The 26,227-nt window shown below is 38.9% G+C and overlaps 1 protein-coding gene across 1 annotated transcript in view; it reads left to right on the top strand.

Annotated features, from left to right (window-relative positions):
- col5a3b (collagen, type V, alpha 3b) overlaps positions 1–26,227 on the top strand; it is a 103,041-nt gene that overhangs the window by 62,909 nt on the left and 13,905 nt on the right. The window contains exons 23-50 of the mRNA XM_041784285.1: positions 1,712–1,765; positions 1,849–1,893; positions 1,968–2,021; positions 2,350–2,394; positions 2,789–2,842; positions 5,007–5,051; positions 5,625–5,786; positions 9,862–9,915; positions 10,026–10,079; positions 10,162–10,206; positions 11,978–12,031; positions 12,140–12,184; positions 12,264–12,317; positions 16,733–16,786; positions 16,926–16,979; positions 17,308–17,415; positions 18,377–18,466; positions 18,554–18,607; positions 18,798–18,905; positions 19,087–19,194; positions 19,282–19,335; positions 21,351–21,404; positions 23,862–23,969; positions 24,071–24,124; positions 24,227–24,280; positions 24,370–24,423; positions 24,521–24,574; positions 24,734–24,841. Coding sequence (XP_041640219.1) covers positions 1,712–1,765; positions 1,849–1,893; positions 1,968–2,021; positions 2,350–2,394; positions 2,789–2,842; positions 5,007–5,051; positions 5,625–5,786; positions 9,862–9,915; positions 10,026–10,079; positions 10,162–10,206; positions 11,978–12,031; positions 12,140–12,184; positions 12,264–12,317; positions 16,733–16,786; positions 16,926–16,979; positions 17,308–17,415; positions 18,377–18,466; positions 18,554–18,607; positions 18,798–18,905; positions 19,087–19,194; positions 19,282–19,335; positions 21,351–21,404; positions 23,862–23,969; positions 24,071–24,124; positions 24,227–24,280; positions 24,370–24,423; positions 24,521–24,574; positions 24,734–24,841 — 1,881 coding nt within the window. The remainder of the gene's footprint in view (positions 1–1,711; positions 1,766–1,848; positions 1,894–1,967; positions 2,022–2,349; positions 2,395–2,788; positions 2,843–5,006; positions 5,052–5,624; positions 5,787–9,861; positions 9,916–10,025; positions 10,080–10,161; positions 10,207–11,977; positions 12,032–12,139; positions 12,185–12,263; positions 12,318–16,732; positions 16,787–16,925; positions 16,980–17,307; positions 17,416–18,376; positions 18,467–18,553; positions 18,608–18,797; positions 18,906–19,086; positions 19,195–19,281; positions 19,336–21,350; positions 21,405–23,861; positions 23,970–24,070; positions 24,125–24,226; positions 24,281–24,369; positions 24,424–24,520; positions 24,575–24,733; positions 24,842–26,227) is intronic.

Raw genomic sequence — 26,227 nt, 5'->3', positions numbered from 1 at the left:
TAAAAGTCTGAGAAAACTTGGTGCTCTTACTAATTTGACAGAACTAATGTCTAAACTAGTCTAATATAATGGCTGGAGGTGAGCCAGTTTTACTTTACATATTTTCTGTTCTTTTCTATAATTTATTTTTTGATAATTATTATTTTCACTCTAATCCTGATTGTTTGCTATGTAGAGGCCCATGCAGGGCTGGACTGGTAATCTGGCATACAGGGCATTTCCCTGGTGGGCCGCCTCCTTTAAGGGCTGGTATGATTCTATTAAAAATTTTTCAATAATCATACTGACTGCGTAAGTACTTCTAACATAATATTGTGTGCACCACATTACCAATTAACATCCAGAAGGTCAGTGATAACAGATTTGCAATCATGCCATTTGATTTGTCTGTAGCATTTATGTCTCAGCTTTTTAACAGTCTGAGGGGACCATTTGGTGGAACTTTTTAAAGGGACGGGGGAACATTCATGGCTTGTTCAAACCTCTAATCCTAGCCCTAACCAGGGGTAAAGAGCTGGTTTGCACCAAAAAATGCCAAGGCCAAGTTTTCTTCCCAGTCCAGTGCTGGGCCCATGGGATGATGCTTTAATTTTAAAAATAATAAGTATAATTACATACATAATGATAAAATATTACACTAAAACAAGAAATATACATTTATAGTAAATGTAAATTTGCACATATTAACAGAAATCATGGTATAACACTTCTAAAAAATTTATTCAATGGTTGCGGGTAAAGAATTTGTTTTTAGGGCTACTTTGGTTGGATTTATGCAAAAAAAAATCATTAAAATTGATGTTAATTCTTGCCACAAAGTATAAATATGCGTTTTATCCAGGATGAATTGCATATTTTGTTTTCTAAAGCAGTGTTTCCCAACCATTTTACCTTGGAGCTCCCCCCTACATGTACTGAAGTGACGCGGAGCACCCCCAGGATCCAAGCGAGTAGAAAAAGTGTCACATGCTGTCAAAAATCAACATAGATTTAAATTGTTTCACTGATAACCCCTAAAAAAGGCCAATGCATACTTTTCTTATCAAAAGAACTTTATATAAACTACTTAATAATTGCTTTAATCATTGTTTTAGTCAATATTTGCAAATCTAATTTTGGCAGCCTAAGAGAAGACAAAGCCTCACGCTCTCCTGGGGGGTCCCTGACCCCAGGTTGGGAACCACTGTTCTAACTCAACTGAAAATCCTGGGGTTTTGTCCAAAAATACTCAAGCATCACAACTTTGTCCAATTTGACAGAGAGAGACTGAGCAGACTCTCATTTACACCTTTAAATAAGTGTATTTTATAATATTTCTATGATAGTTTCAGTTCAGAAATGTCAACATCATTGGAGTTTAGTTCATAACAGTGCTACAGTAGTGTTTTCTTATTCTAAACTTTTAAATTTAAACCCTGTTTTTCTCCACAGTTCATCTGAGAGGGAATGTTTTTACCCAGAATGCATTGGGGATATCATTGTTAAAGCAAAAATACCCAGATTGGTTGCTCTTATCATCACCAGTAACCTGGTTCTTAAAAGTCAAATATAATGCATCTTTTTTTATTGCATCTGTGTTGTTAGAAAAGAATGCTTTGGAGCTAATTAGGACACCAAAGTCAGAAGAGGAAAGGAGGAAATACATGCGTGAAAAATAGGCAGTACAGCTTGACAAATGATTTCCAATGACACCATTTCCTGTTCATAATAGGGACCTCCAGGAGACGTCGGAGCACCAGGACAGCAGGGAAACCCTGGGATTGTGGTACGAGCAGAGAACAGAGACTCATAAAATAAATTAGCTGCATATTTAGGTCGACAGAAACTAATGTTTCGTCTGTCCTGCAGGGCTTTCCTGGTCCTCAAGGGTTAGTTGGACTCCCAGGAGAGAAGGTAAGACTCCTTCAGTTTGATATTTTCTTCAAGGGGAAGGAGAAATGATAAATTGAGTAATTTTTGTTCCATAGGGGCCTCAAGGAAAGAAAGGGATGCCTGGTTTACCTGGAAATGATGGTCCCCCTGTAAGTATATGCATACTTGTGTTCAGATATTTATGAGGATTCTGACTGATGATGCTCCCTCCTGTCTCTTACTGTTCTATAAAAATGTAAAAAGAAATCCAGACTATATTCATGTACTCTTCCTTTCCTTATTTCTAACTTAAACTTCTAAGAGCCCTCCAAGGACCTCTGCTGCAGATTAATATTTTTCTATAAATACTCAGAGCACTGCATCAGGGACCTGTGCTAGATTTAATGTCACAGCTGTATTACTGTATGTCCACGTCAAATAAATGTTACATTAATAAATAAATAAAGGTTGGATGTTAACATGCCCTCACTTCAACAGGGTCACCCTGGAAGAGAAGGGACACCAGGTGAAAAAGGACTGCCGGTGAGTCGCTGTCTGCATGTTTTCAATGGATGCATGTTTTACTACTGATATAGAAGTAAACTTGTCAACCATGGAAGGAAAGTTTTTTAATTCTGGAAGAACTTTTGAATCATCCTAGCTAAGTCAAGTGTTATTGGTTAAAGTAAAGCTCAAAATTGTCATTTTTTTAAACCAGCTTTACACTTTTTTCAACTAGGCCAACCGTTCTGATGATCCAGGCTCCCTGTTTCCCTGTGTTTCTGCCTTTGTGCTTACTGGACTACTTTCTGTAGCATCATTTTCTGCTTTAAGATATTAGGGTGGTTTTTATTGCCTCAGAAAACTCACATAAATAGCATAGATTAGTTTATTTACAAAGATATTAAATGGTTTTTAATGTCCCTGTCATTCCAAGGGTCCTGTAGGAGTGCAGGGTCCTGTTGGATACCCTGGACAACGAGGAGTTAAGGTAGGAAATGCAGGCGCCATATGCCTGCTTTTGTGTGAAATATATTTGCTATGTACTGTAGGAACAAGTATGAAACAAGTAAGCCAATGCCACACAGTGCAGCACTGAAACATATACTCTAAATCTGGAAAGGCCTTCAAAATACCCTGCAGAGCTTTGAAAAGCTTTTAACAGTCCTAAATTGTCCATTTGAAATTTAAGGTATTAAAAAATCTTCAAAAGTCTGATTTTTACCAGTGTCAGGTCTTAAATTTTAGCAGCCACTTTCAGTAAGACATGTCCTTATCCAATCTTTGTTTTCTAGCCGACCTTGTGTGATTTTAATTTTATTCCCTCTCAAAGTGTTGCATTAATATTCTCCATAACTCAGTGTTGGATTAAATTTCCCGGAGGAGGACTCCAGACTCCTCTCTGATTTTGTCTGACTCACTGTGATTTAATAAACTTGATACTGGCATGAAAAACCAGTCCAGTTCTGTGCAGCCAGTGGCCCACTTAAAATCCTTGCAGCTCACCCTTCTTCCCTGACAAAAATAGTTATTCTGCTTTTTAAACTGTTTAGAATCAGCTCAGCACATCTGAAAAAAATGTGTAATGAATAAGTATCATATAATATAAAATAACCATGCCAAATCGTTGAAGTTGGGTGTTTTTGACAAAAACAAAATTGTCCCAAACCATTTGCCATTTCAAAAGCAGTTTATTCAATCAAAAATGGTCTGGCCTGGTTATGGTCTGGTGTACTAAGAAACCTCATACTTTCATTTTTGACCGTTTGTTAAAAAAGTGGTATTAATTTTTCTCAGTTCAGGCTTTAAAAGTCTTAAACTGGATTTTTAAAAGCATGTAAAAAGCCTGATTACTGCTGAGGAAAATTAAATAGTTAACTCAAAATGCATAATCATATGATATCATCTTAACCTATAGTGCATGGCTCATTATTGAAGGCAAAATCTGTTCTTTTTTTGGCCAATAAATTCATAATGATCCTTATTTCCTGAAGCAGCAAAAGTTAAATGACAATGTATGAACACCAAAGGCCTATTTTAGTTGAACAAAATATATTAAATGGTCCTAGATGTCTTTGTTTGTAGCACAGAGTGGGCTTTGAAAAATGTGGGGGATAAATAAAGAGTAAGGATGCATGATTTTATTAACCAGCAGATAATAGTCAAAATTCAAATATCCATAGCAGCAGATATACAAAATTTCTGCCTATGTTTACAGTAATGCAATCAAGTCTCTAAGTATGTCAGATACTTTAGAGCATACATATGTTTGCAGAGAACCTTGTTAAAAGATTAACAAGTGCGTCTCGTGACCTGCAAGAAAACAACCCGATAGGTTCGTACAGACAAAACGTCATCATACGTCATCACGTACACTTAAAGTAGAAAGTGCTGTGAAAGGCAGCGGCCCGGATTATATCACAGTATATTGTTTTTGATGTGTGCTTTTTACTACATTTCTGCAAAAGAAGGAAGGATATTTGGGGAGGGAAACAGTACTCTGGGACACATAAAATTTGTGATATGTTAGTGTTACTCCTCTGGTTTTATATGCAAAAAGATTGCTCTGTCTCATTTGGTTGCAATTCTACCTGTGGTTAAAAATACAAATGCATTGGTCCCACAGGTCTTAAAGGGTTTGAATTTGTTCATTTGTTCATCCTCAGACTTTGAATTGTGTGTTTTAAGGACTTTAGTTTTGGGCCTGAACTACATTTGAATGTTATCATCGTCTAAGTTTATTTAGAAAATTTCAGCATATTGGATATAAGAAAAAAATCCAACAATTACGAGTATACCCGCTTCTCTAGGCACCACTACACCACCATGTTTGAGAAAAGCAAATTTATTAAATTTTAAAAATTTAGTGTAGCTAATCAATGTTTCTCTGATTCAAGGTGGGTGAAAGGTTGGCTAATTGTTTTTATGGTCCATTATTGGTTAAATAAAAATCTCAATCAATGAATCAACAAAGTAAAATAAATGTCTAAAATTAGGCTGCATTATTTTATTTCCATGTTATAAAAACTGACAGGATTTTCAGAAAGTAAAACTTTAATGTTTGCCACGTTGAGAGGGATTCTGAGAACTTTTTATATGATATCAGGTGTGTTCTGTTTTCTTGTTTACCTTTACTTTGTTTTCCTGTTTGAAAGGGAGCAGATGGAATCAGAGGACTGAAGGGGAGCAAAGGTGAAAAGGTAAGACAGAAAAGTTTTTAAATCTTTATTAATTCAGGATGTTTTTGTCTGAAATGATCATAATACCCCAGATTATCATTGGTCATTGGAGCATGCCAGGCGGTCCCTGGCATGCACCAAAGGACATGAGTGCAGCTGTCCCTGAGTATGAGATACTCATCAGCAATTTGAGTTTTTAAGGCAATTCTAAGCATCTATTGTCTCCTCAAAACCAATCGTATCCACGCAGCAGGGGTTTTGCCGTCTCAAAACGTAATTAAAAACATCCACAGTAGCAGGATGGACTCCATTGCAGCATTTAACATAAACTGATATCATCCAGTTGATGAAGAATGTGGTCGCTGCTGCTGCTTCATCTTCTCTTTCATCTTGGTAAACAAACTACATGCATACTGCCACCAAGTGTACAGGACTGCAGAGATAAATATGTGCTTAGGCACAGAACAGTACTGATGTGAAAGCAGACATGCTGAGGGGGCAGAAACCATGTTCAGGAAAAGTCAAGCTTATTGTGAAGATGCCCTTAGACTAACTGTCCTCTTTGTGTAATACCCATCCTCTTTCTGTGTGCAGGGAGAGGACGGTTTCCCAGGGGCCAAAGGTGAGATGGGAGCAAAGGGAGACGTTGGAGATAATGGGCCTACAGGTGGTCGAGGTGAAGATGGACCTGAGGGGCCAAAAGGTCAGACGGGTCCTCAAGGGGATGCTGGTCCCCCTGGTATTGCTGGAGAAAAGGTACACTGCTAAATTAGCATGTAAAATCCTTATTAAAGTTAATTAAGAGATCTCTAAATATTGTCATCACTTGGGCTGCATGATAAATCAGGATCTTGGTTTAAACATACATTTTTCTGCTTGACAACAACTCTTGTTTTTAAATCAGTCACACTCACACATTATACAGAAATAACAAGTTTAATTCATTAATCAGGCCATTAATTAGACTCCTCCAAAGTACTCAATTACCTCTCGTATTTCTCTCCCTTATTAACATCACCCTGCTGTCAGTCACTGTTACTATGGTAACACTCTGGGTTAACAGTGGCATGTGTGGACAAGCAGAAAGGCAACAGACAGTTCATTTGAAGGAGTATGTTGAAGGGGGAAAAAAACAATGGCAAAGTGAGGTAATGTAGGGTGTGGATGGTGAGAGGAGTGTTACACTGGTGCAGGGAAAAGAGGTACATACCAGCTTGGTGACGATAATTTGAAAGCATTGCCTTCGCACCATCGCATCGCCACAGGTTATCACCATAAATCTCTATAACCACATCAAACGGCACCTAAAATCCAGTGTGACAGACAAGGCTGGCAGACAAGGAAACCACATAAACAAATCCCAGCTGGCACACAAATCTCAATAACGAGAGCATTAAACAGTTCATTGAACAGCATAATGACCTTTTAAAGGAGTCTCAAAACAGGGAAAAACTCGTTTTCTTGACTAAAAACCTTTAGGTACCATAGTTGGCAGGTGTCATGATTTTTTTTTTTTTTTAGCATGATTATGAATATTACTCTTAAAACTTCCTGTCCTCTACAGCAGTGGTCCCAATCTGGGGTCCGGACACCCCTAGAGGGGGGGCGCCACAGATCTTGGGGGGGGTGTCACGGGACCCTTTCTGCTCTGACATTGTCAACATTGGATATGAATACATATATATATATTTTTCTTTTTTTAAGATTTATTTTTGGCCTTTATTCAATAGGACAGTGGATAGAGTTGGAAACAGGGAAGAGAGCAGGGAGAGACATGCAGGAAATAGTGCCACGGGCCGGATTCAAACCCTGTGTCGCCTGCGCCTTAACCACTCGACTACTGGCGCGCCATGAATACATTTTGTTTTACTCATGTTTGAAAACATAATGCATTAGGGCCTACCTAAAAGATAACAAATGATGAGAATCTATTTTTTATGTGCAAAAAATCCAAAGACAAATTTTTAGGAAAGAAAAAACAAAACGTTTGAGATTGCATTTGTATTTTTACAAGAACTCAAACTCACAGTTTCAGAGTTTAAATTTGCAGGAAAAATTTGAAATTTCCAAACTGAAAACAGTGGTTGAATGTTCAACTTTTTGGCTTTGTAATCTCAAAATTTCTAAGTTTTGTTTCATGTTCATTTACATCTTTAAAAGGTCAAAAAATTATTTTTTCTTGTAAATTAACAACCTTTTGAACTTGATTTTTTTTTTTCTTGAAAACTGACTGATCCTCTTTGTTATTGTTTTTTTTCTTTAGTGGCCCTAATACACTGTTGTAATAATGGATTATTTATACAGATTTAGTCGAGAACAATTGCATGCAGGCATATTATGTTGGGATTTAATTCACTTAAAGTGTTCTTAAACAGGAAAGAGGTACTTTATTAGGCTCTTTATATACTAGTCATACAAGACACTTTCTTTTCAAAATTAATTTCTAGGTCTTTTTGCCTTTATTTTGTCATGATAGCTGAAAAGAGGCAGGAAATGTGGTAGAGATTTGAAGCTGAAGCTAGTGCATTGAAGATGGTAGCATCTGTATATATGGGTGCATGCTCTACCAACTGAGCCAAACTGGCACAAATGAGGAGACTTTTAAGTTGAAGTCCATATCCAACCTATGATATGCCTGTCGAAAGCCCACAGCATGTGCGCTTGAGTGCAGTCATTTTTTTTTTCCCCTTTTGAAAAAATGCGAATCGTTGGGGAGAATTATGCTCTCAATCCTCAGGAGGTCAAATGGTGATAGATGAGTCCAGCGTCAGTCCACTCTATTCAGAATGACCACATCTGCATTTGAGCTAAAACAAGGTAGAGAAAGAATGGCAGTAGTTTAGAAATCAGTAGTAGCTATGTGATTTAACCCTATTAGGTTACATTTAAAAAAAGACAACCATAAGTAAATGTATAGACTTGTGAGGATGTTTCCATCCGCAAGTAACAAAGGAGTCTAAAGGAAGAGTCTTTGGCTGTAGGCTGAAACTAGTAATTATCAGAGTTGTAACTTATTTTCTCACTAACTAAATGGTAGTGGTTGCTCTGAGAAGCAAGAGCTGTAGTCTGCCTGCCTGCTAACAAATTCTTCACACATCTGATGTGCTTTCACAGTAGTTTAAAAGTTAAAGGGGACATATTATGGAAAATCACTTTATCAGGCTTTTCTAACAAAAATATGTGCCCCTGGCCTGTCCACAGTCTGCTCAAGTACCAGAAAAGTCCATTCCCTTTCCTCCTCTCTTTCTCCACATTTCAGAAAATGTGTGCTGAAACAAGCTATTCTCAGATTTTCCCCTCATGATGTCATGTGGGGAGTTAGCACCGCCCCCAGCCCAAAGGTCCGCCCTCGTGTGCTGATCTTCCCCTCATCAGCTATCAGAGATGCTGGATAGCTCAGTGGGTTACCCTGCTGACTTTGGTCTGGGAGATTGATGGTTCAAATTCCAGCTAGGTCCTTAACTTTGGATAAAAGCACCTGTAACGTTGTAACATCAGGAGTGCCACAACCATTTCCGGAGAGGGGTGTGGTCAGGGGCGCAGTCAGACAGATCAGTAACATTTAAAGCCACAGACACAGAAACGACTCATTCTGAAAAGACCTGAAACAGAGGGTTTTTTTTTCAGACATGCAAAAATCCAATACTGGAGTGTTTTTTCAGCAGCAAACTTCACAGGCATGTTTCGGGGACCTCTGAGAACAAAATAAACTTGTCTTAAAAGGGTAGAATATGTCCCCTTTAAGATACATTTAAGATAACATGGTTAAAACACACACATAATGTAAAGCATGTCTCTGGTTACATAACAGGGTCAGTTTGACAGAGAAACTTAGCAGAACTCAAACATGCCAGTAACCTGGTTTATTTTTTATGCAACAGTGCCAATCCTTTTTAGAAGAGTCATCATTTTTATGTTTAAGTCACTGTCCACTGGATTTCGGCTCCTTATAATGACATGCAAGTCGTTCCTTTTTAGGGGCAAATATGGCTTAGTGGGTTGAGTTGGTCATCCTGTAATCAGAAGGTTGCTGGTTTGATCCCTAGCTCTGCCAGTCACATGTCAGTGTGTCCTTTGGCAAGACACTTAACCCCAGTTTGCTCCAGCGGAGAATGTAAATGGCTGATAGCAGTGGTTCTCAAATGGTGCGGCAAGGCACACTGGTGTGTCTTTAGGCAAGTTGAGTTGTGCCTTAGGCATTTATACAGCCATGCCTGATTAATAGGACCACACTACAACCAAAGATACTTCTACATATTTTTGCCCTGGTACTTTTGAATTTAATCAATGATTTAGATAACACTGTGTAATTTGGATCATTTTGCATAAAAGTTACTATTATCAGGCACAAAAAGGTTTGGATTTTCTACAGCAGGTTGGTTGAATCAGCAACTCTGAATAAGGCTGGTATTGTTAAAAATTTAGGCTGCAAAAATATACATTTTAGACTGTATTTATGTAATTTAGTTGTTCCCAAATGGTGGAGGTGTGCATTGTGAATCTGAACATGTGCCGTGGTACAATTTAACATCAACTAAAGATATGGATATGAACATGGTGTGCCTTGAGATTTTGGCTTGATCTTAGGTGTTTGAAAATCACTGCTCTATAGCAATCTCTGCCATCAGTGTGTGAATTTGGAGTGAATGGAGTGAAAGGGTGTGAATTCAACTGGATTGGTTTTCATATTTTACACTAATATTAAAAACCACATTTTTCCCATATAATGCCATTTATTTAGATGGAATGTTTTCACACTTTAGCATCATGCAGCCCTAGTTATGACTAACAGTTAAGACGAGCTGAGAATAACATTGCCTGTATTTTACAGGGTAAACTAGGAGTTCCTGGGCTGCCAGGGTATCCAGGGCGGCAGGGACCAAAGGTATGATGGATAACTAACAGATAATTGATTAACTGAAGGAACAATTAACATATAAAGTAGGTGTATGATTTATGCAAAGTGCATGTGTGCACTATCCTGCTCCTTCTCAGGGTTCTGATGGATTTCCTGGTGTTCTGGGAGCTGGGGGAGAGAAAGGAAAGAAAGTAAGTCGAGGATTTCAAGTCAATATGATGTAATCTTGTGAAATCAGTCTTTTTCCATTAACCTTCTCTCTTTTGTACCCAGGGTCCTGCAGGACAGCCAGGAGGAGCAGGCCAGAGGGGTCCAAATGTGAGTGCTGTTTCTGGACTTATTCCCTGGTTTAGTGGGTCGAGAACTGAATAGGAACTAGGATATTTTTAAATGCAGCACTCATGAATGTCATTTATTTAATAATATATCATTATATCTTCTATAATATTGTAAGTAATTTAAGTCTGAGATGAATAACAGCCCCTGCCTTTGAGGCTATTCTATACATGTACTTGTAACATTTTAAATTATTAAATGGCTGACTATGAGAGCAGATTTTTAGACCACAACAGAGGTCCTCGTTAGAACCCTCGGCATCAATGATCCGTTTAGGGCATTCAGATATCAAGTGGCTGCATTTATTTACCATACTATGCATTAACAATATGTCTCTATTGACGACCTGATATCAGAACACACACTCCCACTTCTTATGCCAACAACAGCCCTTATATCATTCCTGTGTTTTTCTTACTGTGGCTTTGTATCCCACCACACGGTCTGTGTGCTATGAAGCAGCTGGCAATGAGAATGAATGGGGTTGAATAAGCCATGAGCTACGAGGTTTGTGGTGCCATGCTGCTGGGAAACATGAAGCCACGCTTTCTATTTACAAGAGGAAAACAGCAGATTGCGTCATTTGTTGGAGTGGCCTTTAATGTGTGTCAGTACTCACATCTGCACAACGAATCCAATCTAAATGAAGGCATCCCAGACCACCTCTGTATGCAGTCTTAGTCAGATGTCAAACTGTTTTCAGTACATATTAAAATGCATCCACACAAAACATTACCACTAGGTATATGTTGCCCAATACAGATATAAATCCATGTAAACACATTGCCTAAATGGGGTAACAGAAACCACCTCTGTGGGCAGGGCCATCATATGTCTCCCATGCAGTGGAATCAGTGTGAACACAGAACTGAGAACAACAAACTCTTACATGCATATGAAGCCTTTAAATATACATTTACTAGGTATTCAAGTATAATGTCCATTATACTGAAACTCCGTACTTAAGACCTGTGGGATTCTTCATGAGGATGCATCATTATCTAATTATGCATAAAAATGAGAGGATATGGAGAAACCTCTTTGCACTTAGGCTTCTGCACACAAATTCTTCTAACAACTAAAAAATAAATAACAGTAGCCATAATTACAAAAGACCAAGTGCTAATTCCAGCCTTTTGAGCTCACTCAGCCAAACAATTGACACACTGCCCAAGTTAAAGTCCCTGTAAAGTGAAATCCTAAATTTTTTCTGACTAGGCTTAATTTGGGCAAGGCACCCAATCTAAAATCTGACAGAGGTTGCTGTTGTTTAAATACCTTGATATAGTTTTAGTTTTGATTAGCATATTTCAGCTCTTTGTTTATTTTTTAAACCCAGGATTTGAGAGTTTTGGTTGACTCTCATTTGTAAAGCATCTTGAAAACTTTGGTTATGAATTGGTGCTATACAAACAAAGATTGGTTGATACCTTATTGAATAATAAACTTTTAGGTTGTTGTGTTCATGTTGCTCGGTGTGTGTTGGGTGTTTCCTCAGGCAACTATTTTAACAAGTTCCCCTTTTTACCCCTGACTATAGCTGTAAATGTTATCCTTGTAATGCAGCCCGTCTACTAACCAGAGTGCTGCTGATCACAGAGACATGCCTGTTTGCTGACCCACCAACCTCATAAGTCTGTAGAGTGAGTCTCTTCAGGCTAAACTGAACGATGGATTGAGATTTTCCGTCCTACATCTGTATAATTTGATGGATGTCCTGTGTTTGCTCTCATTTATGATTCTTCTGCGACAGGGTGCACGGGGTGCCAGAGGAGCAAGAGGGCCTACGGGGAAACCAGGAGAAAAGGTCAGCTGTCTTTCCTCTCAGCCAATGAAAACATCCAGTCGTTTGTCTGTAAGTTTTTAGCTGCTTGTTACTCCATCACTGCCTTCATGTTCTTCCCTGATTTCACAGGGCTCTTCAGGAAATGATGGACCCCCAGGATCTCCTGGAGAGAGAGTAAGAAATACATCAAATATACCATGTTATTAATTAGTTGATTGATCAGCCATTTGATGGCCTGAATATGTTTCTTTAGGGACCCTCAGGGCCGCAAGGAAGGAACGGAGAGCCAGGACCTAAAGGAGGAACGGTGAGGTTTTTTTTTGTCATCTACATGTCAGGATAAAGACTGATTGCACTTCTCCACTCAAACAAATACTAAAGCTCTTCAAGGGCAAGCAAATAATCCCAAATTTGACTATTCTCATCTCCATGCCTACATGTAAAAAGGCTTTTGTCCTTGGCACAGGAGACCCAGGTTCAAATCCAGCATGTGGCTCCATTTCCACAACATTCCCAGCTCTCTCTCTTTGGTTTCCTACTCTAGCCACTCTCCTGTAGACTAAAACCAGCATAGAAGCCTGAAAATTAATCTTGGAGATAAAACACGTTTCTTAACACAGTATAACTGTACACAAAACAATTGTTCAGCTAAGATTTTTTTCAACTGTAAACAATGTTGCACCTTTCTCTGCTCACCTGTACAGAAGAGGGTAATTAGGTTGCCAAGTATACATGTAAATCCTGCTTTAATTGCTCTTTTTTAAAGTTAAGGCAAGAAAAAATCCAAACATTTTAAGTGCTTACAGGCCAGTCTCTAGTCCTGCAATTAATTCAAGATTAGATGTAGAATTTCAAGTGGTAAAAATAGAAAATACCGCCCTCAATGAACAAAATTGTAAAAGGAAACATGCTATAATTTATGATTTCTTTATGATAAAATGAATCCCCTTGTTGCTTAGGCTTCAGGACAATGATTTTTAAGAACTTTGGGAAAAGTAGAAACAGTGGTGTCACCAGGATTATTTTTCATAGTACGCTTAAGACCCCTTAAGGTACAGGACACTTTTATCATCTAGGCTCTTACACCCAGGATCACAGTGACAGAGTGAGACAGAGAGTCAGAGCGTTGACACTAGCCAGACAACTCTAAAAGTCAGATTAACAACAACTAGCCAGACAACTGGCCTTTTAAAAATAACTCACCAATATTAGGTACAATGTATTGAATATTATATTTAGAAATGCACCAATACTGCATTTTTCTAGCCCGAATATGAGTGTAATTGCTGACATTTGGGTACTCACTGATACAGAATACAAATATTATTATACATATTACAATTATTTGAAAGTTTATTTTCTTTAGGTGTTTTTCATAACTTCTCTTGTCATCTTCATTTATGTTAAAATATCAAACTGCAGATGTAGCTCCAACTTTGACTTCATGCTCACATGCCGAGAGACTCAAATGATGCTTTAACAGAGTACAGAATCTGCTATGTTTAATGAGTATTACTACTTACTTGTTATCAGCACAGAAACCTGATACCGGTATCAGTATCTATGCATCCCAGATTAAATACTACCGAAGTTATTTCAGGGGAACATGAGGTAAAAGTCAATATTGAGCCTGACTAACCTTAAACATATTCAACAGAGTTAGATATCAATCTAAGCATGCAACTAGGGCTGAACATTTTTTGAAAGATAATCCATTTGCACCCCCCTCACACACACACACACAAACACACATTTTCTTATGTATTTTTCAACTAATGCAAGTGATAACACATTCTATATTGTAATCAACAAAATATTAGATTGAATGATTTTGAAAAATATCTGTGATTATTCTTACTTTAATTGCAAATTGGATGTGAATTGTTGTATTGAAGGGAATGATCTTTTTATGTAATTCTCATTTTAATTAAGAAAAACATACAAAAATAACATCTACTGCAAAAAAATGCATTAATCTGGAATTTAATAAACATTTCAGATGAAAGAAATATTGTGCTCTCTGTGATTTGAAAGGATATATTGAGATTCAATCTAAATTTCAATTAACTGCCCAGCCTTACCTGTCACCCTCTACAAAGCCAGTGTCAGAGAAGCCAAGGTAGCTCATACCATGGATATTTCTGCTGTGTGGGGAAAATAATTAATTCTTCTGGGCTTTGTAAAAAACACACTGCTGAGGAAATCTGCAATCTTAGATTGCTTCCAGACTTCATCATGCTTTTGCTTGCTGCTGCAATACAGGTATGAGCAGTACTAACATTAGTAGACTGTGCTGGGATTGTACTTGCCACAAGCCTCACCATATAGTTCCTTTGGTTTCCAAAGGCCTAAAAATAGGTTTTCTTGTGTCTATGATTCCAAAATTCTCACCAGCAGACACAATACACTTTAGTAATCAAGCTATGGGTGCCAGTTTGGCTCAATTCGTAAATCAGGCTAGAGAGGATGGAGTCCCCAAAGTACTGGTACTGGATCATTTCAAAGTCTCTGTGTCATTTGGTGCATGTCTTCCCCTACTCCCTCTCCCCATATTTCCTGTTTCCTTTCAGCTGTCCTAAAAATATAAAGGCGAAAAGCCCTAAAACATAATCTTAGAAAGAGTTAAGAAAGCTAACTTTTTAAAATCATGATATTGATGAGTGGACACAGCCAAAGACTGCAACTCAAGAATAGAAGAGAAGAAAAAGAATAAAACACAGTGTCTGCTGCTGTCACAGTTCAGTTTTCATAGAAAAAAAATGATACTGCTGTTAATAAAATGCACGCACAGACTTGCAGGACTATAGCTGGCTGTGCCACTGAGTGGTAGTCATACTTCCCCAAGATGCCCATATTTTATTTAGATCTTTTTTAGTTTTAAACACTTGTTAAGACTTTAAAGTGCATCTCCATTTGCTTTTTGATGAGAAAAATAACTCCATCATCTGATTTTTATTCTGTTTTGTATTCACACAGAAAAACATTCAAAGATGAAACACTGTGGAAGTTTTTTCATTAATAATGGCTGTAAACTCATCTGTAATTCTGTGTGATTCTGAATGAAGACAAAACAAGAAAAAACAAAACAAAATCAAAGTCAGTCTGAAGTCTTAATGCAGAGAAAGCACAAGAACAGGATTAGTCATCCATAGACTATGACATTAAAAACTGAATCTTAAATCTTAAACTACCATCTGGTGGTTACATGCCTCCACAAGGTGTACAATCTAAAGACTATAGTATAGTGGTGAGTCCTGAAGAAGGGCTTTGACCTTTGACCTCCAAAATTTAATCAGTTTATCCTTGAGTCGAGTGGATATTTGTGCAAAATTAAAATAAAATCCTTTAAAGTGTTCTTGAGATATCATGTTCAAAAGCAAGGCAAGGATATAAAGCCCAGTTACTTTGACCCTTGACCTGCAGCCTCTGACATTTTATCCCTTCATTCTAGAGTATAAGTGGACATTTGAGCAAAGCTTGACCAGAACACCCTGGATCTTTATTGACATACTACATTTAAAAAAGTGAAAATAAATCTGTATTTAGGTTTGTTGTATGGCAGGTCACTGTGTTATGACTTCCAGGTCAAATTTCAGTCAAATAAAACATTTATAAGTTTATAAAATTAAGCTTTAAATCATGAAAAATGAGGCAGTAAAAAATGCTCCAGGATGGTGTGAGCGTGTCTGTTGAATGAGCTGAAGCCACGCTCACTTGGGAGAAATACAGTCCTCTCAATTTTTAAAAATGCTATTAGTACGCCCCTTGACCTTACGTTGACCTTGTGATCAGAGCGTAGCTGCCTGGCTCTGTGTCAGAGAAGAGACAAAGTCAGTTTTCTGGCTCGAATCTCTGTTATGATGCTTTAAATCATCCATAGGCCACTGTGGCTGATATATTTGGCAAATTAAACATCACAGTGAACAAAAAAAAACAGTATTTAACTGGCTGTTAACTTTCAATAAAGACAGTGACATCAGCTAACAACAGACTGTACTGAGATGAACTGCTCAGTCTTTTTATATCTTAGTGTTAGAGGGGTCCATTCCCTAGTGTGGGTTCGTGACATCACTGGTCCAGTTGTTTGCCCCGCCCAAATTAAACCCACCTAGGAAAGAGGTGAAAAACTTTCTAACAGTCTAAGTCCAAAATTCATTCACATGAAGATCTCAGTGTTTTCACGTGTTTACCGCAACCATATTCCAACATGTCTAGTGTGTTCAGACACAAATTTTGGATTTAACTTTACAGGGTCTTAAAAAGAACAATAAAGCTTGAGTTACAGATAAAATCCTTCCAATTCCAGCTAATACTCAGTATCATGGCCTGCACAATGGTGGCTTTTATTGTAGCACACCTGATGGTGCCAGCATTGTGATAAAGCTTTCAAGATTTTCATTTATATGTTTTCTGATAACAATTCTGTTGATTGAGATGCATGTGAGTGAAATCCTGGTCACATACTGCTTTGAATCACCTCATGTTGTCTGCAGGGGACAGCTCCTGCAGACTTACTTGAATATTTGACAGCTCCTCTAAGAAATGCAACATAGGAAAATGTAAAAAAAGGTACCTAAGATCAGCTAGAACATCCATCTGGCCCTTAACCTGGATTTTTAATGATAACACTTAAACTTTAGAGGTCATTTCTTCCTAATGAGTATCTGTGTGTTAATATATTTGTGTTTTTCTGTGTGGGCTGATCTGTGTTTGTGTTTGTAGGGTCCTGCTGGGAAGGACGGGCTTCCAGGTCACCCAGGTCAGAGAGGAGAGCCGGTGAGTGGGTTAAAGTTTCATGAGAGGTCACAAGAAGTCATCAGCTGCTGCACTTTTACAGTGAAAAAACAGCTTAAACCCACCCACATGTACAAAATACTATCATATATTTCCTGCCTTCCCTATGCTGTGATTTCAGGGATTCCAAGGGAAGACGGGCCCTCCAGGACCCTCAGGTGTTGTGGGGCCTCAGGTGAGATCAATATCATAAATAACTTGAACAGTTGTTGAAATATGCAAGACTTTCTGACACCTGCAATTTTTCTGTATGTGTTTGTGCAATTTAGAGAGTGTGCAGGCAGAAGTTTGCTTACGTGTTTTGGGGATAAAAACAAGATTTGTTTTAATCATTAAATTAGCTAGACTTGCATCAGTGTTGTTTGTTTTTCACTCGTATCATATAAGAGCATATATTTCTGGTACTATGACAATCCTAATAGTTTAAATTAGGTGATAATTCTCCTGCCTGAGCTTCAGGTTTGTATCTGTGTAACTGAGTTGATTAAAACTTTGTATTTCAGGGTAAATCAGGTGAACCTGGTCCAACAGGAGACAGAGGTCATCCAGGAGCACCAGGAGTACCTGGAGAGCACGGTTTACCTGGACCTGCTGGGAAGGAAGGAGGAAAGGTGGGTCCTTAGGGTCTCTCAGATTCAAATCTAGACTTTATTTACCTCATTTATCCCAGAGGGGAAATGAAGTTCACACCCTTTTGAGTCACTAAAGTTGGGGTACACACTGCATGATAATTGGGCCAAATTTGGGCCAGATTCCCTTCTTCTGACCAGAGTCAGCAAAGGTTCAAATTATCTAATGGTTCTTGATATTGTATGATCACAAGAGCTGTTGTTTGGGGGAAAGGTCAAAGACAGCTGAGCATGCACTATGTGGACGATAGCCAATCAGAGAACAAGCTGATTGAAGGAGGAAGCACAACAAACCCAGCCATGGCAATGAAAAATCTTGTGTGTGCCAGGGTGGAGAAAAATTTAAACCAAACTAGGAGGAAACAAAACCAAGTCATAGCAGCAGTGCTCAGGTTACTTTTTTGTAATCATGAACAATGTAGCATGTTAGCTCTGCAATCCAAGCAATCAGTTATTTGTTTTTTTTAATGCAACGTTACTCATTAATGGGGATTAATGGGTTGATGGGGATCATTAGCTTTGCGACTAAAAATAAACACCCTGAAGAAGCTGTTCAGTTTTTCTCATTTTCCAACATCTGGGCCTGAACTGTATTCTTTAGCCCAGTTTAATGTCAGATTCTGAGTGTAATAAAGAGCTGTGCTAATTATCATGTCCCTTTTTCTGTGATTAGGCTGCAGAGTTACAGATTATTGGCTGTAAACTGGGCAGAATCAGGGTACTGTTACAATCAAAGACAGATGTACAGTAGGCCACATGTGGGTAATACCACCAGCATGTGCCAAGTGGCAGATATTTGGTGAAGTTACTTTGTCAGGGCAGTAATCTTAAGATGCTTCCAAGTGAGAAATCCAAGCCTAAAACACTACTGATAGTTAAGAACTGCACTGCAAAATGTCATTGATTGTGTTATGGTAAAAAAAATATTCTATTTGTTTCTCAGGGTGATCCAGGATTACCGGGGACATCAGGAAAGAGCGGTCCTACAGGACTTAAGGGGTTCAGAGGCAGCAGAGGAGCTCCAGGAGTTATGGTAATACAAACTTAAGTACATCAACATCACACTCCAGTATTTTAATTTATGTCAACTTCATAATGCCAACAATGCACAATCTTTCAGGGACCCCCAGGTCTAAAAGGAGGATCAGGTCCAAATGGAATCGCAGGAGCTTTAGTGAGTTTCAGAATACCTCTTTTGCTTAATACAGTCATTATGTGTAATTATATTAAATGTAGTTTACATTTAAAGTGTTTTACCTGCAATATGTTACATGTTTTTCCAGATGCATCAAGGTTATGAGGCTGGAAAAATCTGTTTAAAAACAGGTGTCACCAAGTATTATCATATTAAATTGTGTCTGTAGGGGCCGTCAGGTGAAAGGGGCCCTCCAGGACCAGCTGGTGCCATCGGACAGCCTGGTCGGGCTGGAGCAATTGGAGGACCTGGACCAATGGGAGAGAAGGGCGAGCCTGTAATTACCTCCATCTTCATTTTTTCCAGATTATTTCTTTTATTGTGAATTTTTCTATCACTTCTTCTCTCATCTTCACTCATTTTTAAGTGTATTTGCACTCTTTTTGGGGTTGATTGTTCTTAAATGTTTGTGTATTTTTCCTATAAGCTGACTCTCACCTGCTGAATGTGTGTTTCAGGGTGAGAAGGGCCCGATCGGTCCAGCTGGTCAGGATGGAGATCAGGGACCTGTTGGGTTGCCTGGGGCGACGGGCCCCGCAGGACCTCCGGGAGACGATGGGGATAAGGTAAATTTATGTGTTTTATAAATGCAGACTGCGTGTTTGTGTGTTTGTAATGTGGTGATAAATCATCATTTTTGTGTCTGTCTGCAGGGAGAGCAGGGAGAACCTGGGCAGAAAGGCAGCAAAGGAGACAAAGGAGAATCAGTGAGTTTGCAGCTCAACATGGACAGTGATTCATAACTTAGCTATAATTTTTGAATTATTTTATTTTGATATTTGTCAACACCATATGTTTGGAAAGACTTTGACTGAGCAGGGAGAGTAGGTTGTCTCTCAATTAGGAGGCTGGGATCCAGCTCCTTCAGTCACATGTCGATGTATCTTTGGGACACTTAAATTGCTCCCACAGCTGTGTCAGAGTTACTTAAATGTAATGTAAATGTAAATGGATGTAAGAATGGGATTGTAAATAGTGATAGAAGTCTTGGGTGAATGGGTGAATGGGTGTGGGTGGGTAGGTGTGACCTGCAACGTATAAAGGGCTTTGAGTAGTCAGACAACCAAATAAGTACCACACAAGCTCAAGTCCATCTACCACAACCATTTAAATCAATACAGACTGATATTAATTGATTGCAGTATGAAAATATGCCAAAGCTTTATTAAAAAAAAAGACAAAAGTACATGTTTAGTCAGGATAAATACATTTTGAAAAAGCTGCTGTGGGTGAAATAATGCACAAACATACTATATGGACAAAAGTATTTGGCCACAACTGTTGATTATTAAAGTAAGTTGTTGCACTCAAATCTGTTTCAACAGGTGTATAAACCAAGCACCTAGCCATGCAGTCTCCATTTGCAAACATTTGTGATACAAAATGGGTTGTTCTCTAGAGCTCAGTGACTTGAAGAGTGGTACTGTGATGGATGCCATCTTTACAATAAGACGGTTTGTGAAATTTCATCCCTGCTGGATATTCCACAGTCAACTGTACAGGATATTATTAGAAAGTGGAAGCGTTTAGGAACAACAGAAACTTAGCTATTGAGTGGAAGACCATGTAAAATCACAGAACAGGGTCAATGACTGCTAAGACACATGGTGCGTACAATTTGCTAATGTTCTGCTGATTCCACAGCTGAAGAGTTCTGAGCTTCCACTGGTGGTAATGTAAGTACAAAAACTGTGCTGTTGGACGTTTCCATACCACCATGTCCAATGCCAAGCATCCAATGGAGTGGTGTAAAGCCCGTCAACACTGGACTATGGAGCTATGGAAACGCGCTCTGTAGAGCTACAAATGTTTGGCAGTCGGATGGGCGAGTCTGGGTTTGGCAGATGCCGGGAGAATGTAATCTCAGTAGATCATCATACAAAGACATTTTGAAAATTGCTATGCTTCCAATTTGTTGCAACAGTTTGGGGAGGGCCCTTTTCTATTCCAACATGACTGTGCGCCAGTGCAGAAAGCAAGGACTATAAAGACATGGATGGATGAGTTCAGTGTGGAAGAACTTGACTGTCCAGCACAGAGCCCTGACCTCAACCCCATCGAGCGCCTTTGGGATGAACTGCAACAGAGATTACAAGCTAGGCCTTCTCGTCCAACATCAGTGCCTGATCTCATAAATGCTCTGTAGAATGAATGTGCACAAATTTTCAGAGACACTCTAAAATCTTGCAGAAAACCAGGAAGAGTGGAGGCTGTTATAGCTGCAAAGTTTGACCAACTCCATATTAAAGTAGATGTATTTGAATACAACGTCACTACAGTCCCTGTTGGTGTAATGGTCAGGTGTCCAAATACTTTTGTCCATATTTGTACCTATTTATTGAACGATTTAGGCAGTATGAAGAAGTTATTTATTGAGCTTGTAGTGCCAGTGCCCCAAAAATGTGGAATAATTTATTACAGAGTTTCATGATTGTCAGTTCTCGTTTCTCTTGGACAGTTAAAGACAATCACAAACCTCTTCACTGCAGGGTGTTAACACTTTGAATGAGCATCATTCTTTCACAGTTTGTTTTAAACTGTGCATTTCTGTATTTTGAAGTCATTGTAGGAAACATCAGAAATTTTAAGACCCAAATATTGTTGCTGAAAACAGGTATTCATATTTGATGTTTTCTTGTATCATATCCTGACAAGCCTGTTCATACCCAGGGTATATCTGATCATATTTGAATGTCTATCTTTCTCTCCCTCTTCTCTACAGGGACCTGCAGGACCCACCGGCACCCAGGGGGTGGTTGGTCAGCCAGGACTTCCAGTAAGTCTGCTCTTCTCTTTGAAATCCCTGAGTTCATTCTATCTTTGGAAAGCGTCTCAGAGGCTGAAAGCTCTCAAATCCCACATGAACATGTTTATTGAGTAGTTTGTGAAGTATCAGACATTAAAACCTTTGAAAACTAAATGCATGCTGTTTTTCACACACTGCTTTGGATTTCTATCATTGATGAGGAGGATGAAAGGACTCGTGATTCATTTTATTGCTTTAAAAATATCAAAGTTAAAAAAATATCTATATCATTTTCAGTTAAGAGTTTGATAATGAGGTTTTTATATATTACGTGTGGGTTTGTTAAGTGTAAATAGGTGGTACGTAGAGGCTTTAAAGGTGACCTCTCCTTCTAAACTCCCAAGGATGACAAAGCAAAACTGAGAGGAATTTGCAGTCCACAAGACTCAGAATGATTGACTAAAACACAAAATTTGTACCTCAAGGAGAACGTTCTCAGACATCCTCATTTAACCACCTCTAACTTCAATAAAAATGAAATATCTGAGCTATCTCACTCCTTAACAGGAAAAGAAAATGTTAATTGAAGAAAAAACTACCCTTGTTTTCTCTATTTGGACTGATTTAAAGATTCAGTTTACTACAGTTTTCAGGATTTTCAAGATAATATTTTCCCACCTTTTAACTGTTTTACTAAAGTCTTTCAATTTCTTACATGGTACAATCACCCGTTAACCACAGCCGCTCAACTTTAATAACTGCAAAATATTATTAGTGTGACTATATTAATTTAATGAATTGTATGTAAACAAGACTAGGTTAAAACCTAGTATATGGCTGACCACAACTCTCTGGGATGCCTGTTGAAATGCCGGACAGGGGAGGGGTAACCTCAGATATCCATTGCATGAATGTATTTCACATTCATCTGGGAAAGCTCCCATAGAAAGTGTTTGAGAAGGGCAGGACTTTTCAAAAGATTCTCAGAAGGTGACAGGAGCAATGTTTTTACACATGCTAGAGCTAGCAGGCTACCGCTGCCGTAGGTTGCTCATGTTGAAGCTTCCTGATGAATAAAATTGATGCCAAGGTCAAGCTCCTTGCCTGTGGTCCAGTTCCGATTAACTGCTGCTTTCCAACAGCTACATCCGAGCTAATAGCTACTGTAGCAGCAGCCATTGGATTCGCCGGCAAACCCCAGCTGTATTACGCTAATCATGCCGGAGCAGACCAGGAGAAGAGTAAAACCCTCCTTCTCATCATGAAAAGCTCTCAGTGTTGCTCTCTGCCCTTGTTTTAATAAGTAAATGTTGTCCAGTTCAGACAAGTCTGCCGCTGTGGCTGAGTCTGTGCTAACAACAACTGACCCTTTCCCCCTGTAACTCGTAACAGACTCATGCCGAAGCAGGTCGGCAGAAGAGCTAAATCATCTTCTCATTATGAAAAGCTTTTATAGTTGTTTTTATTGTTTATTTCATGCAGAAACATGGTCAAGTTCAGGTAAAATTGACGTTATTCTAGAGGTATATCTGAGTCAATCACTGCACTGGGGGCAGCCATAGCAAATGGTGTTGAGTACAACCAAACCTGCCTGTAACTACCGCCTCGTTATCATCAATTAATGCTGATTGGTCCGAACAGTGTTTGTTCAGCACAAATGTTATGGACCTGAACTTGTCAAGATGGATTTGCCTGACGACAGAGACAGAGTTTGGAAAATACATCTGCTTTGCAAGGTTAGGGGAGAGGAATAGCTCCACCTACTCCCCCTGAACAATATCCACAGCGCTATCAACAGAGCATGGTGTCAGCAGAGATCCACCAGGCTCCATTAGATGTCACTACTCCCCCATTGACGCAGCCCTGTGCGGCTCTGAAAGTATAGTTACTCAGTCACTCAGTCAGGTACATACAGACCCATGTGCAAGTGGTCAGCAAAAAACTTAACTCTGACAGATTTACTTCAATTTTATATCATTATATATACCATGTGAAGCTCCTCTGCACTCTCCTGGTCTTAATATTTTAACAAAAATAGTCCTGCTACATTTATGAAGTGTTCTCAGTATCTGAATCTAATTTAAAGTTTAATCTAAGCACATTGCGTTCTGGAAGATCCCCGGATTGCTTCATATCAACAAATGATTCAAACTTTTGATGTATTACTTGTGTTAACTCTAGCCAAACAAAGCTCCAGAGGTATGAAACTTGATGTAGGTGGAGCATCATTTCACAATAAAAGCACCTGGGGCATTTTGGCTGATTATTCGGTAAGTTCTCTAAAGTACAGGAGGTCGTACACTCTGCAGAAACTGAAATTTATAGAGGTCAAAGATTTCAATCATCACTTTTCCAAAATGTTAAACTAAACCTACAGTTGTAGGTGGAAACAAAAAGTCCTGCCTGTTAAAACACAGATCTGCCTGCATACTTATCATCATTTTTAGTCCCACCAATGCTCACTTCACTTTCCTCTCTGTGTTTCAGGGTGTAGATGGGCTGGTGGGTCCCCGGGGACAGCAGGGGATGTACGGTCCAAAAGGAGATGAAGGACCCCGTGGCTTCAAGGGCTCTAGAGGACCGATTGGCTTACAGGTAAGAATTGTGGACCTTTGGGTGCCTTTTGAATAGACTGTATGATCCTAAAGCTCTGTACTTGAATCCTTTTTTATCCGTAATGTTCTTTTTTCCCTCAGGGTATGCCTGGTCTGCCAGGAGAGAAGGGTGAGAGTGGACATGTGGGGCTGATGGTGAGGTTATATCCTGTTTAAAGTTCTGTGCCTTATTTATATGACATTTTTCTTACTTTATACAAGTTAGAGAACTGATAATTATTTCATTGTGTGTTTTAGGGTCCACCTGGTCAACAAGGCCCTAATGGTCCTCAAGGCCCTATTGGAGGACAGGTAAGTCTTAGACTAACAATTAAACATTCTCAGGGACGAGCTTCTCTATGATTCTGACTAAATGTTGTGGTCTTCTCTGTGTTGTTCAGGGTCCCAACGGTCGACCTGGGATGATCGGACAGCCCGGTGGTGTTGGAGAGAAGGTAAAGAAATAGTTTTTAAAAACACTTTGACTTTGTGTCTCCCCAAAGATAAAAAGTCTCTTCCTAAAGTTCTCACATGAACTTTTTTCACTCCAAGGGGGAAGACGGTGAGGCAGGTGACCCTGGTTCAGTCGGTATTCCGGGGAGGCCGGTGAGTTCATCTTTTTTTTTTTTTTCCCAAGGAGCATTTCAACTTCAAAGAAGCAGATCAAAGAATTTACTTCCACCATATTGGGTTTTTAAGCTCTTCTTGTGCTTCCTCTCTGCCCCACTTTTCTTAATCGCTCACTCTGCTCCTTTGCCTCTTCAGGGAGAAAAAGGAGACCAAGGGGAGAAGGGAGATACAGGCCCTTCAGGAGCAGCTGGTCCTCCAGGAGCAAGGGGCCAGACAGGAGAGGACGGAGCCAAGGGCAATGCTGTGAGAGACAATCTTAACAAAAAACAAATATTGATATTTAATATTAATCAGTCAGTCAGTAATCATTTTCAGAGTGCCAGCTCATAACAATTGATATTTGGAGACACTTAAAAAAGAGCAGCTCTAGACCTCTATTCTTGGTTGTTTTATTTAAACAGACCCAATTTAAGTTCAACGTAAGCAGCATTTAGTAAAGTAACTGTGGCACGGAAAACCTCCCTCCAGAAACCTTAAATCTTAAGAACTGGATTCATGATGGACGGCCGTCTGCAGAGATTATGTTGAGCTGAGAAAGTGGGATAGAGAGTGAAGAATAAAACAAATGTAGTAACAGCAGCAAATGCAGACTTGTGGCAACAGTGACAATGAAAATGGTAAAAAAAAATATGTGTAAAATGGGGAAGAGCAGAAAATTAATTATAACAGACTAATTGAAATGGACTGGAAAGTCTTTATTATCCCGAAGGGGCAATTTTGTTGACAGAAGTCTGCATATCTGGATTTAGCTACTGCAGTGATTGCCAGAGTGAGTCCCATGGCCCCAAGCGGGGCCCTGAAGCTGTAACTCGGGCCCCTGGGCTCAGCAAGGCTGAATGAATGAATGCACATACATCAGCAAAGCAAAGCATGTAGATTTAGTGCAAGGACTTCCAGGGAAATGCAATACTAACAGTGAATCTATGCCAAACATCACAACTTCTCCAACCAAAACAAGTAAATATGTATCCTATGTTACCCTTAGTTTCACCTGTACAGCTGTGGATAATGAAGAGAGAGGTTTCTGCATGGACATCGATCATAGTAGAGAGAATTGGACAAAGCCTGTGTGACATCTGCTGTTTGATTACAATAGGATATACAATAGGTTAAATTCAGACTCTGAAAAAGTCTTACTTTATATTTATTTTGAAAGCTCTTACACTGTAGATGTACAAAGACATTTCTGAATACTTCAGCAAATTTGTACCGTCTTCATAGCATCATAAGAATTCGTTATTATCCTTTATTATGGATCTGCTTGTTCAGTTGTTTTAATGGCATTTTTAGACAGCATTTACATACACATGCACAAACCATGAATGAAAGTGAGACAGAGAGGAGGGGGAAGTTTTAGGAAATTTGACTTCAAGATTGAAATCACAGGGAGAGGTTGGCAAGGATATTACAAAAACACACCCAATGCTAGGCTGTGCATAAACTGTTTAACATTTTCTTTGGTTAGGACTTTTAAAAAATGGCTTAGAAAGTGCTTCACACTTCACACTTCACACAGTCCTCAAAACAGATTTTTTTTCAATCTTAGATATTGGAAATGTTGCTTAAACCCAACAGAGCTCTGCAGAACATAGTCCTTTTTGCTTTGCTCTTGTTTTTTTTCCTTTAAGT

Source organism: Cheilinus undulatus, linkage group 4 (genome assembly GCF_018320785.1).
Source record: "Cheilinus undulatus linkage group 4, ASM1832078v1, whole genome shotgun sequence".
NCBI lineage: Eukaryota > Metazoa > Chordata > Actinopteri > Labriformes > Labridae > Cheilinus > Cheilinus undulatus.
This window is presented reverse-complemented; position numbering and strand designations above follow the sequence as displayed.